Source organism: Apis dorsata, unplaced genomic scaffold (genome assembly GCF_000469605.1).
Source record: "Apis dorsata unplaced genomic scaffold, Apis dorsata 1.3 scaffold_34, whole genome shotgun sequence".
Lineage (NCBI taxonomy): Eukaryota > Metazoa > Arthropoda > Insecta > Hymenoptera > Apidae > Apis > Apis dorsata.
Genome location: NW_006263336.1, coordinates 490744 through 504255, shown reverse-complemented (window position 1 = coordinate 504255; position 13512 = coordinate 490744). Strand labels below are relative to the sequence as shown.

Sequence of the window (13512 nt, the reverse complement as noted above, 5' to 3'; positions counted from 1 at the left end):
GTGTGTGTGTGTGTGTGTGTGTGTGTGTGTGTGTGTGTGTGTGTGTGTGTGTGTGTGTGTGAAGGATAATTTTGGACGTTAAAAAAATTATATATATTCTATATTCTGTTATTTTTATCTTTAATAATATTATATATACTCCTATTTCTTGTATATCATAAAATATCTCAATAAAATTAAAAACTAATAAATGTTATTTATATTATTTTACTTTCCAATTTTCATATAAAGAAAAAAATTGGTTCATAATTTTTTTGTATATTATTTTTAAATATTAATAATAATAGAATGATATTAATATTAAAAATTAAATATTTTTAAGAAATCTTTTAGAAATTATAAAAAATATAATATAAGAAGATATAATAAGAATATATTTAAAATATAACTAGAAGAATATATTATAAGATCTAAATATAAAAATGACTTACCAAGAACTCCATATTGTTGTGGAGTAAGTCTTACATCACCATCTGGACCTCCTGGAACAGAAGATATAAGTGATACTCGATCACTTATATGACTTCTGCTACTAGCCTCACTTTTTCTTGCCCATGATGCTTGTGATAATGCATCTATACATATAGAAAAAAATATTATGCAATTTTATTTTAATATTATATATATATTAATATAATAATATTATATAAAATACTTATACTTTATACTTATTAATCACAATTATTAAATATCTATTTATAAATTTATATTTTATATAATTATATATTTTAATTTAGATTACCAAAATTAGAACTTTTTGCAGCAGCATATCTTTGTTTTAATTCTCTTAAAGGTCTTCTTGAAGAAGGGAGAGGATGTCTTCTTCGTCTTTTTAAAAATTGTGCTAATCCTCCTAATAGTAATGATCCTCCCGTAAGACAAATAATAAAAATCTATAAAAAGAGAAACAAGATATTAAAATATTATTAATTATTTTATTACGAAATAATAATATAAATATTTTTCAGATTATTATGAAGAATAATATAATAAAAAGAATATGAAATATCATTTTTTAAATATTATGTAATATCAAAATTATTGAATGTAAATGTATTTATTCTAACCTCAAAAAGAGATACTTGCTTTTTGAGTTCTAGATAAATTTATCGATGGCAGTGAAATTATATAACGTTTATACAATGCACCTAAAAACTGCTGCGCGTTAAAAATGGACATTGCAAATATATTTGTTATAAATAAATACAAATTAAGATTCACACACGACTTCAATCAACGAACAAACAAGTTTCAGAAAAAACACTGCATTGAAAGCATTCGTTTGTGCGGTAAATATTCAAAGTAACCTATTACTATATTCATATAAGATGTGCATAAGCCAATGTTATTTTATTCCAAAAAATATCTTTCTAAATGCATTCAGAGAGGGCACTTAATCCTTAATTTCACTCTATCTTATCCTATCTTTGAATGAAATGTTTTTGGTATTAAAGAGATAGCGCTAGTAGTCAATTTTTCTTGTCTCTTCCATTATTTTCCATTATTTATTTTTCTTGTTTATATATATTTCATTATTTATAGATGGCCAATTTTATGTACTCTATCTTCTGTTTGATATAAAATCTATAATAAAATATTTTAAATAAATTTAATTGTTTATTTTATTTTTATTTTTATCCTTTTTTTATGATTTATTTTTTTTACTTTATTATTTACTTTTTCTATATTTACTCGATATCATATTACAGACAAAATACGAGATATCAATTTCAACGCAACTTTATCATTTTTATTTTAATCTTAATATCTTTATTTAGAATTATAATCTTTAATATAAAAAATAAAATAATATATATTATATTTTTGATTTTACAATATATCTAGAATTGATCACAATTTCACAAATTTAAAATTAAAATTTTATGAAAAATTACTGAAATACACATATTTTTTATTACGAAAACTTTAATAATAATTTTAAAAAAAATATTAAAAAATAAATATTTTTATTATTTAAATACAAATTCATACACTTCATATAATAATTCTTTTTCATTCCATAATGTCCCAATCACAAAAGTCAAAGTCTTCTTCATTCATATCAAGTAATTCTTTAAATTCTTCTGTAGTAGAAGATTGATTTTGTGATATGATATTTTTTGTTGCATTTTCATTATCTTGTACTATTTTTTTATCAATTTCGTGTTTATATTGTTCATTATTAATGAAAAAACTTAAAGTTTTTTGTTTCGAATTTAATCCTTGTGTAGTATAATCAATATCTTTCAAAGAAAAATCTTGATCCAGTCCAACTTCGTTCAATACGTTCATTTTTTTCTGAATTAAAGGCCATAAATAATCATCTGCTGTATGTTTTGCAACTAAATATTGAATAACAACATTTTTATATTGACCAATTCTATGTACTCTATCTTCTGCTTGACATAAAATCTATAATAAAATATTTTAAATAAATTTAATTTTTAATTTTATATAACTATTAACAATTTATAATAATAATAATAATTTCAAAAATAATATAAGCGATAAATACTCCAGGATTCCAAAACAATTCTGCAAAAATTACGAGTTGTGCTGCTGTGAGTGTAATCCCGGCGTTTGCTGCAGTAATTGATAATACTGCTGCAATATAAGAATCATTGTTTTGAAATTTATCAATTTCATATTTTCTACGTTCAGAATTCATTTTCCCATCAATTCTAATGAATCTAAAACATAATAAAACAATTTTGCGAATAAATAAAAATTTTATCTTTCTGTAATAGTATATATCATGCCCTTTATACTAAAGATATAAATATGCAATTTGATAATTTATGGAAGTTTATAATTTAAATATTAAAAATAAAAAAACAATCATTGAAATCAACATATTTAAAATATCAATATTTATTTTCAATGTCAATTTGATATTGATATAAAATATTTTTAAATCATTATAAATTAAAGTTAAATATAATATTCTCTATTATCTATATTCTTACTTAAGAAAATTTACATATTCATATCTTTGGTATAAAGGTAACAATATTATCAATATAATCAATATAATTACTTTATATTCATGGATTCCACAACTTCACAAATAGCATTCAGAATATTATGATGATGAGCAAATATAATGCATTTTTGTTTATTTACAAATAATTTTGAAACATAATCACTGAAACATTATTACCATTTACAAATATTATTGATTCAAAAAGGTATTTATTAAATAATATATTATTATTATAATAATATTATTTACCATATAGCCTTTTGTTTAGCAATACTAGATTCATTATAATATTGTAAAAGAGTATTATGTTTTTCTAAATTATTTAAAACTTTTTTTTCTAGCTTTTTAGATATTTCTAACATTTCTTTACCAACTTTTATTAGATCTGGATTTAATAAAATAACTTCCCTAAAATTTATTTGATAAATAATTATATATTATATAATAATTATAAAATATATTATATAAATAATTATTATAAAGATATATATTTATATATAATTTTATAATATTAATATTATTTCTTACCTTTTTTTTATTGGTAATTGATTTAGAATATCATTTTTTAATCTTCGAATTATACAAGTACGTTTTAATAATAAGTGCAATTCTTGCATATTTGATGATCCTGTAAAATCCCATCCAAATGAAGTTTTTTCTCCTGCGCAATATCGAGTTCCATATTCATGATATCTATATAAATATAATTTCTTTTTATTTATGCATAAATTATATATAAGAAATAATATATTACCCCATAAAATTTGGCATTATAAGATTTATTTGAGAATACAATTCTATAGGTCTTGATAACACGGGCGTTCCTGAGAGCAAAACAACATGACGTGCTTGTAAAACTATACACTGTGCAGCCTTAAATCTTGCAGTTTTTGAACTTTTTAAGACATGAGATTCATCCTAATATATAAATATCTATATTTCAATAAAATGTTATTATATGTATATATGTATATAACATATTTATAACATACCAAAATAACAAAACCAAAAATTTTGCATTGAAATGTATCCACAGCTCGTACTAAGAGATCATATGTTGTAATAACAATTTTACTGTCATCAATAATATCTTTTGTATTTGCAAATTGATAAATATAATGTGTAGGTACAGATGGCAAAAATGTATATATTGCTTCTGCCCACTGATACCTATATTTAACAAATTATGATTATAATGAAATATATATATTTATATAATATATATATATATAATATATACTATATATATATAATGTATATATATATACTATATATATTTTATATGTATATATTATATGTATATATACTATATATATTTATATATAGTATTTTTTATTATCAAACCTCATTGAAGAAGGTACAATTATAAGAAGAGGCCAATTTTTCCTGAAATAATGTGCAATGCCTAATGCTTGAATAGTCTTTCCTAAACCCATATCATCAGCAATCATACAACGACCTCCTTTAGATATTCCATAACTAAAAATAACAAATTTAATATTATTTGGTTTAAAAAATTTGTTAAAATACATAGATCATATACCATATTCCTTCTCGTTGAAATGGCATTATATTTTCTAATAATGTAGGATCAATATCTGATAAATCAATATTTTCAATTATATTTATTGAAATATCATTTTTTCTGAATATCTAAAAAACATTTAAAATATATAAATCTATATGTATATGTATATATATATTATATAATATATATTTCAACCTGAAGAACTATTTTTGGTAATCCTATGATTTGTACATCAGATTTGAAATTAATAATTTTTTCCATTAGTACTTCATAATCTTTCAAATGAAAACTCCAATTTTTAGTTTTCATATCTAAAATATACATTTTATAATAATATTTTATAAATATTACTATTTATATAATATTAATTTTTTATTTTAAATCTTAAATTATTAACTAATAAAATTATATCAAATATATATTTTATATTACCATATGATCTGCTTGAAATTGTTTTTAATGTTTCAATAAGTGGAGGAAAATATGATGAAATTTCTAATGTAAATCTTGTATCACTTATCATATAACATTTTCCTGTAATAGAAGATTTTTGACCAAAAAAATTTTGGGCTGATATAGGATTAAAACGTTCTTTTTGTTTATTGAATTTTGCATTATTTTTATCAGAATTATTTCCAAATTTTGTTTTGAAATTAATATATTTTGATTGACCATGTCCCAAAACTTTTGTACTATTATTTAACTTATTTTCATTAATTAAAATATTATCATTAGAAGAAATATTATTTCCTATATTTGTAGAATTAAATGAACTGTTTTTTAATTGAGCTTGTTTTTTACGTTGTATAGCTAATAAACGTTTTTTTTCTATTTCTTCTTGAGAATAATTCATGCCTATAATTTTAAAAATATTTAAAAATTAAATTATATTTTTAATTTTTTTATTATAATTATAAATCTAATATATATATATATATATACTTTTCTTTATATATATTCTTTGTATATACTTTGTATATGTTCTTTTATAAATCTTGTATAGTCAATATGATTTTACAAAATTCATAACAATATATGACTTTTTCATTTTCTTCTATTTTTATTAATTTAAATTAACTTAATAACTTATTTTATACAATTGTTGTTTAAACGTTTTGATTTAATTTGAATGATACTATTTTATTATCTAGGGAAAAATTTCATTCTCAATCATTATATTTCCAGTAACTTCTTGATAGTTATATTTCCAGTAACTTTTGAACATAATATGATTGGTTTTACTTTTAGTAATAAATTTGTATATAAGGCAGTATATGATCTATCTTTAAAATTTAATTTTAATGCTCATAAATGATATATTTTTATATTTTAATTTTTCCTTTATGAAATTTTGATATAATAAGAAATCAATTTTTTAAAAACATTTTTAAACATATTTCTTATACAATTTTAACAATTTAAGTTAAATTTGTATGTTTCCGAATAAAATTGTGTTAATATTTAAAACAACTTAGCTTTTTAACACTGGTATTTGTACATAATTCAAATGTTTTATAATATTTTATATATATATATATATAATTTAAGTATATCTCTCTCTTTTTTTTCATAGTCCGAATTTATTTTCAATATATGATAGTCAAGTTCTACAATAAATACGATGTCAACGTCAAAGTTACCTATATCTCGTATGTATTTTACAAAATTGCAATTAATAAATTCAAATAATTATTTTTTATTAAATTTTAGCTGATGATCATGAATTTGTTGTTCCACAAAAATCGATTAAAACACCGGCTCATATGAAAATATGGGAAAAATCCGAAGCATATTTTGTAAGAATTTTTATTACTTTTTTTTAAATCATAAAATCATAAAATATTTTTAAGTATCTTCAAATACATGAAAAAATATAAAAATGCTTTTGTAGGAATATTTGGGATTTATATTGGCTTTGAATGAATCAGTTCAAGGAAAAGCTTTAGATGTTGAATGCTCACAAAGTCCTGCAATAGGAAATGTTATTAAAATGCTTAATGAATTTGATGATTGGATAACACAGATACCTCCCACTGAACAGCCCCAACGTTTTGGAAATAAATCATTTAGAATATGGCATGAAAGATTACAACAGGTAAATATGATATATTTTTATATGAAAATCTTCAAAATTTTTTGATTAATAATATTTCAGAATGGAATAACAAAATTACAAAAAGTATTGCCACAAAAATTACATAGAGCAGTTCCAGAAATAGTTCAATATTTATGTGAAGGCTTTGGGAATGCAACACGTATAGATTATGGCACAGGACATGAAATGGCATTTTTAATGTTTTTATGTTGTATGTTCAAAATTGGTGCTTTTACACAAGATGATAAAGTTGCAGTAGTTATAAAAATATTTAACAGGTAATTTATTTTTTATTTAATTTAAAAATTAATATTTTATATATTCTTGAAATTAAAAAAACAAAATTATTTATATTTTTTAAAGATATCTGGAATTAGTACGTAGATTACAATTAACTTATCGGATGGAACCAGCAGGTAGTCATGGTGTATGGAGTTTAGATGACTATCAATTTGTTCCTTTTATATGGGGAAGTGCACAATTAATTGGTATTATTTTGTTTGTATTTTATTATAATAATATATTTAAAACATGTATATATAAACATACATAAAATAAATATTTTAGGACATCCTCGTATAGAACCTCGTCATTTTGTTGAATCAGATATTGTTCAAACATATAGCAAGCAATATATGTTTCTTGGTTGCATTGAATTCATTTCAAAGGTTTGTATATATGTATGTATATATGCATATATATAGTATAGTTTAATTTTTTTTTAAATTTTGAAATTATTTTAGGTAAAAACAGGCCCATTTGCTGAACATTCAAATCAATTATGGAATGTGAGTGCAGTGTCTACATGGGTCAAAGTAAATAGCGGTCTTATTAAAATGTATAGAGTTGAGGTAAATATTATTGTTAATAATTTTAATAATAAATTTAATTTAATAATAAATTTAAATATAATTTTTAAATATTTAAAAAATTTTATATTTTAAATATTAGGTTCTGGCGAAATTCCCTGTTATTCAACATGTTTTGTTTGGTTCTTTATTGTCAATAAAATCTGTGTCTATTCCCCCTGTCAAAAAGGATTCTCGTCGAGATGAGTCTGTGCAACCATCTCCTATTCAATAATATGCTTCATATTTGTTGATGTAGTTTGTAGCAAACATTCGATATTTATAATAAAATTTTACATTTCAAGTATATAATTGATAAATTAAATTAAATTTCAAGTACATTATTATAAATAATTTTATTATGTAGGTATTTATCATTAAATAATAAAATATATTTTATATAAATTTTAATTTTAAAAAATTTATGTAAAAAATTTATGTGAAAAATTTAAAGTGCAAAAAATTGGCAATTAATTAGCAATGTATTACATAAACAGACATTGTAATAATTATTTATTGTAAATAAAATTTATATATTATAAAGTGATTCATAAGATATTCAGACATATTGTTAAGAAAATTAGTTCAATATTAAATATTTAATAGATTTTTTCACTTAGTGTCAGTTATATAATTTATAATTTACAAATATGTATTCTCTCTTATAAAAAAAATTTTGTCAATATTGTTCTTTTATATATAATGTATAAACATGCAAACTGTTTACTGAATATTGGAATATATTTATATAAAATATGTAGAACATATATAGAATATATATATTTATTTTACATAAGAGATAAAATATCCAAGATATATATTTATATATATATATTTTTTAAAAATATTATGTCTTACAAATTCTGAAAGATCTAATAACTTATATGAATTTAGATAATGAATTTAATTAAATAATTCTTCATGAAATTACTAATGATAAAGATAAAATATAATAACACAATTTAGTAAATATTCTTGATTTGCAATCCAAAAAAAATTACAGATCTTTAATAATTAAAAAATCAGCTAAATTATATCAAAATTTGAATAAAAATATAAAATTTAATAAAATCTATATCATAGGAATAAATCGAATAAGAGATAGAAGATGAATTAAATATTATATAAATTCGGATACTATAGTAGATTAAAGAGGCTAGATAATTTTAAATATCAATTAAGTTTTCGAGCATTGGATGAAATATCTAAAAAAAATCGAAATTTATTTTTGTTAGTACATTATGTTGATCATATTGCTTATGTAATGAAACCAGATGATGCAGCAATTGTTTATATTATAAAAAATGTTTCAGAAATAATAAACAAATAAATAATTTATGATTTTTTAAAAATCCAATAATCATGGTAAACATGATTAAACAAAAAAGAAATATGAGAAATAAATTTAAAAACAATAATTTGCTATGTTTTTTTATAATTTTATATAATTATATATTTTATAATTTTTTTATAATTTTATACAAAATATATTATATATATATTATAATATATTATAATATACAAAAACAATAATTTAAAAAAAATATATACTTATATTTATAATGAAATATAAAATATTTTTATACAGTAATAAAACAAAAGAATATTTTTTATACATACAATCATATTAGGACTTGACTATACTAATAGACATTATCTATAAATAGTTCACATGTATATATCTTTTAATAATGTTACACAATTATATATATAAATCACAGATAATATCATATAAAAAATATATATGTTACTTTTTACTTTCTCATTATTTATTGGATCATCTATAAATGATTATCTATCATATGTAGTATAGGCATGTCTTTATATAATTTTATAATTTTATATTTAATAAAGATATATAAATTTCAATAGAAATCAAATACATACTTAAAGTGAAGAACGTTTTATTTTTTGATTAACAATTCCATTTGCTATAAAATTAGTAATTTCTTCATGTTTAAAATTTAATTCATTAAGAATTTCTATAGTATGCTCACCTAATTCAGGAATTTTTTGATATTTTTTGGATATACCAGGCGTACGAGATAAACGAGGAGCAGGATTTGGAGTAACTAAACCATCATCTTCAATCTTAAATGTATTTCTTTCTTTATTATGTGCATGTAATGCAACATTTTTTAAATTTAAAACTGGTGTTACACAAGAATCTGTGCCATCAAATATGTCACACCATTCTGCTTGAGTTTTTTGTTTGAATATTTTTTCTAATTTTTCACGATTTTTTTCAAATTTATCAAATTGTGGTATTTCATCAGAAGAAATACCAAGTTTTTCTAAAAATATCTTATAAAATTTAGATTCAATTGCTCCAACACATATATATTGTTTATCTTTTGTTTCATATGTATCATAAAAATGTGCTCCAGAATCTAATCTATATTTATAAAAAATTATTTAATTATCTATTTTTATAAAACTATAGAGAATAAAATAAGTAGTGATTTAGTTTATAAATTCTTACATATTTTTACCACGGGGATTTCCCCATAAACCAAATATATTTTGAGATCTATACATCCAACTACCTATGTATGCTGATCCATCTACCATTGATGCATCAATTATCTGACCAATGTTACTTTTATTACGTTCAAATAATGCTAGCATTATACCAAAAACACAAATCAATGCACCAGTAAAATCAGTTAGATTAGCTGGTGGTGTTGGTTTTTGATTGTATCGTCCAAATAATGATAATAAACCTGAATATTATTAAAAATACTTTAAAATTCTTATAATATTAAATATTTGAAATAAAATAACTAAATATATATAAGTACATAATAATATATATGTTATTACTAAATTACCAGATAAACCTAAAAAGTTAATATCATGTCCAGCCATATTAGCATAAGGTCCATTTTGACCAAATCCTGTTAATCTAGCATATATCAATCTCTTATTTGTTTCCATAAGTTCTTTTGGCCCAAGTTTTAATTTTTCCATTACTCCTTAAACAATTTTATTATATTGTGATTTATTATATTTACATAATAATAATATTTGTTAAAAAATACTACCAGCTCTATAAGGATCTATAATCACATCACTTTGATTGCTCAATTTTTTAAATATATCAAGACCCTGAGAAGTTTTTAAATTTAATGCAATTGATCTTTTTCCATGACTTAGAACATCAATGGTATTATAAAATCCATCAATCTATAAAAAACAAATATTAATTTGAAAATTAAATTTAAAATTAACAATTGAAAAAAAATCATATATTAATAATACCTTATCTACTTTAATTATAGATGCACCAAATTCATTTAATATCATTCCACAAAAAGGACCTGGAGCAATTCCAGCTAATTCTAATACTTTTATACCTTTTAAAGGCATATTTATATATAAATGATAAAAGTCAAGAATCAAAATACTTTAAAATCGACACAAAATGAAAATTATATAGAATATTTACATACAATTGCATTAATATTAAATATATTCAATAATAAAAAAAGAATACTAAAAAAAAAAACTTTGATAGCAAATGTATGTATATGATATGTATAATAATTATGATCAATGAACTTTATTAAAACATCAAAAATTATTAATTTTTTTTTGTATCTTTAGTTTTTAATGAATAGAATTCAAAAATATTAATTTTAAGTTTAGAAATCTACTAGGTCAAAAATTATTCGTATTTAACTTATTTAATGATGTTAAAATTTAATTATTAATTATATTTTTATATTAATATTTTATTAAGACGTCATATTAATTTGTCTAATGAGCGAAATCAATATGTAATATATATTTTTAAAAAGAATCAATTTTACATATGAATAATTTCTGAACTAGTGAATTTTTAAATTAAAAATTAATATTTTTAGATTCTTCGTTAAAAGTTATTGGAAAAACAAAAAAAATTATCAATTTTTAATATATCAAAAAAATTTAATCATACACACTGAATTTTAATTTTATTAAAATTTTATTAAAAAATACAATATTTAATTATTCAAATATTGGTATTAAAATTTCCAATGGAAAAAAGTACATATTGATCAGAATTGCCAGATATTGATCAACTATTAATGTAGAAAATAAAAAAGTAATAAATAGAGTTATTGTATTAAGAAAAAAATTAATTAATAAATTTATAATAATATTATCATATTGTAGATTGTTGACAAATGAAAGTGAAGATTACATCACATAATAAAGTGAGATATAAGACTAAGAATAGTCATATAGCATATTCCTTTAAGAAGGAATTTTTGCGGGAATATAATTGTCTGTTGGTAATTTTGATACGCAGTGTACGGTAAATAAATATTATAACCTGTAACAAAACAAATTGTTTTCATTTTCATTTCATAAACAAATTCAATTAAAATATCATCAAAATGAATCCTACGGAACCTACAAGTACTGAAACTTTAAGGTAATTATATATAATTTAATTGTTTAAAATAAATTTCTTTTTTAAATTTAAATTAAAAGTATGCTAAATCGTAATTTCTATGCAATTCTTATATTTTATCTCATTTTTATTTTATATTTAAAAAATTCAATAATATATTAAATAAATTTTATGCTTAAATTAGTTTTTTATAGTATTTTTAATAATTTTATATATATCTTTCATATTTAATTATAATTAATAATATATCTATAATAGATTAATTAATAAAAATATATTGTTTAAAATAAATTTTTTTTTTAAATTTTGTATAGTTCCAAAATGAAAGATGTTATTGATGTATTAGCTATGCAACGAGAGAAGAGGAATACTTTGCAGAAAAGTATTACAATTGATTATACAAAAAGTAGTGATAGTTTCACAATTTCAAGATTTATATTTGAATGTGGTAGGTTTTAAAAATAATGATTAAAAATTTTGTATTTCAAAAAGATTATATTTATGAAAAGTAATTTTAAGTTTTGTAAAATTATAGGTTTAAAATTAGAAGCTCATCCATTGACTATTGCTACAGCTGCAACATTATATCATAGATTTATAAAAGAAGCTGTTCCAGGAGGTTATGATAATTATGTAAATTACATATTTATAATATTAATTAAAATATCTAATATATACTTTTTATAATTAACATTTATATATACATGTATGTCTTTTAGTTAATTGCTGCAACATGTCTTTATTTAGCTGGAAAAGTGAAAGATGATAATTTAAAAATAAGAGATGTAATGAATGTATCTTATAGCACATTACATAGAGGATCACAACCCTTAGAATTGGGAGATCAATATTGGAGTATGAGAGATGCAATAGTTCAAGCAGAACTTTTAATCATGCGTATGCTTAAATTTCAAGTAACTCCAATACATCCACATAAAGTAAATATTAATCATACATTAATATATTATATAAATATTATATTATTATATAATCATATATAATATAATTATATAAATATTATTATTAATCAATATTAATTTTAGTATATGTTACATTATTTACGGTCTTTGCAAGCATGGTTTGGAGAAGAAGAGTGGTCTAAATATCCAGTTGCAAAAACCAGTATGGCACTTCTACAAGATTTTCATCATTCTCCAGCTATACTTGATTATCCACCAAATTTAATAGCAATTGCTTGTATTAATTTGTCACTACAAATTTATGGTGTAGTAGTGCCATTAATGGACGAATGTGATCAGCAACCTTGGTTTAATGTAATGATTAAAATATTTTGTAACTTTAAATTTAAAAATCAAGAATCATTTAAAAGTATAAAACAAATTGTAATTTTTTTCAGGTCTTCTGTAAAGATTTAACAAGAGATAAACTTTGGGAAATAATGGAAAAAGTTATGGGAGCATATGATGAAGAACCAGAAACTAGAGACAATTAAAATATTTCAGTACTATTTCAATTTCATCATATATTAATATAAATCCAACATTCTTATAAAAATTGGTATTGAAAGAGTACAAATATAAATCAAGATCATTAAAACAAATTTTTCCGATTTTGTGTTTTGTATTTTTCTATACCATTAATATTATTTTTAAATTAAAGAATAATAAAATTTGTAATATAAAAAAATTATAAAAAAAT

The 13512-nt window shown here is 20.4% G+C and overlaps 5 protein-coding genes across 6 annotated transcripts in view; 2 read left to right on the top strand and 3 right to left on the bottom strand.

Moving 5' to 3' along the window:
- Positions 1-1332, bottom strand: part of LOC102677826 (mitoguardin) — a 35833-nt gene extending 34501 nt beyond the window's left edge. The window contains exons 1-3 of the mRNA XM_006608362.2: positions 1087-1332; positions 743-893; positions 432-575 (exon numbers count right to left, since the gene is read on the bottom strand). Coding sequence (XP_006608425.1) covers positions 432-575; positions 743-893; positions 1087-1179 — 388 coding nt within the window. The 5' untranslated portion in view covers positions 1180-1332. The remainder of the gene's footprint in view (positions 1-431; positions 576-742; positions 894-1086) is intronic.
- A 614-nt stretch (positions 1333-1946) lies between these two features.
- On the bottom strand, positions 1947-5496 carry LOC102676492 (SWI/SNF-related matrix-associated actin-dependent regulator of chromatin subfamily A-like protein 1). 2 transcript variants are annotated; one of them, XM_006608353.2, is made up of 12 exons: positions 5454-5473; positions 4944-5366; positions 4707-4822; positions 4527-4636; positions 4328-4462; positions 3976-4153; positions 3738-3901; positions 3512-3676; positions 3233-3391; positions 3038-3145; positions 2516-2690; positions 1947-2412 (listed from the first exon to the last, which is right to left on the bottom strand). In XM_006608353.2, the coding sequence occupies exons 2-12, from the start codon at positions 5362-5364 to the stop codon at positions 2014-2016; spliced, it is 2130 nt and encodes a 709-aa protein (XP_006608416.1). In that variant the 5' UTR covers positions 5365-5366; positions 5454-5473; the 3' UTR covers positions 1947-2013. The 2 variants fall into 2 exon arrangements, with proteins under 2 accessions (XP_006608416.1, XP_031368111.1); XM_031512251.1 differs by lacking the exons at positions 3038-3145; positions 3233-3391 and having other exon boundaries at positions 5454-5496.
- Positions 5497-5878: 382 nt separating this feature from the next.
- Positions 5879-7997, top strand: LOC102675531 (serine/threonine-protein phosphatase 2A activator-like). The gene is made up of 9 exons (XM_006608345.2): positions 5879-5999; positions 6085-6160; positions 6222-6307; positions 6403-6606; positions 6667-6884; positions 6970-7094; positions 7174-7274; positions 7350-7457; positions 7558-7997. The coding sequence occupies exons 2-9, from the start codon at positions 6133-6135 to the stop codon at positions 7687-7689; spliced, it is 1002 nt and encodes a 333-aa protein (XP_006608408.1). The 5' UTR covers positions 5879-5999; positions 6085-6132; the 3' UTR covers positions 7690-7997.
- A 1216-nt stretch (positions 7998-9213) lies between these two features.
- On the bottom strand, positions 9214-10908 carry LOC102675672 (alpha-methylacyl-CoA racemase). Its single transcript, XM_006608346.2, has 5 exons — positions 10716-10908; positions 10499-10640; positions 10286-10429; positions 9937-10177; positions 9214-9849 (listed from the first exon to the last, which is right to left on the bottom strand). The coding sequence occupies exons 1-5, from the start codon at positions 10821-10823 to the stop codon at positions 9342-9344; spliced, it is 1143 nt and encodes a 380-aa protein (XP_006608409.1). The 5' UTR covers positions 10824-10908; the 3' UTR covers positions 9214-9341.
- A 554-nt stretch (positions 10909-11462) lies between these two features.
- Positions 11463-13511, top strand: LOC102675801 (cyclin-Q). The gene is made up of 6 exons (XM_006608347.1): positions 11463-11874; positions 12168-12301; positions 12389-12486; positions 12573-12791; positions 12897-13127; positions 13211-13511. Exons 1-6 carry the CDS (start codon positions 11837-11839, stop codon positions 13304-13306), a joined length of 816 nt encoding a protein of 271 aa, XP_006608410.1. The 5' UTR covers positions 11463-11836; the 3' UTR covers positions 13307-13511.
- The last annotated feature ends 1 nt before the right edge of the window (position 13512 follows it).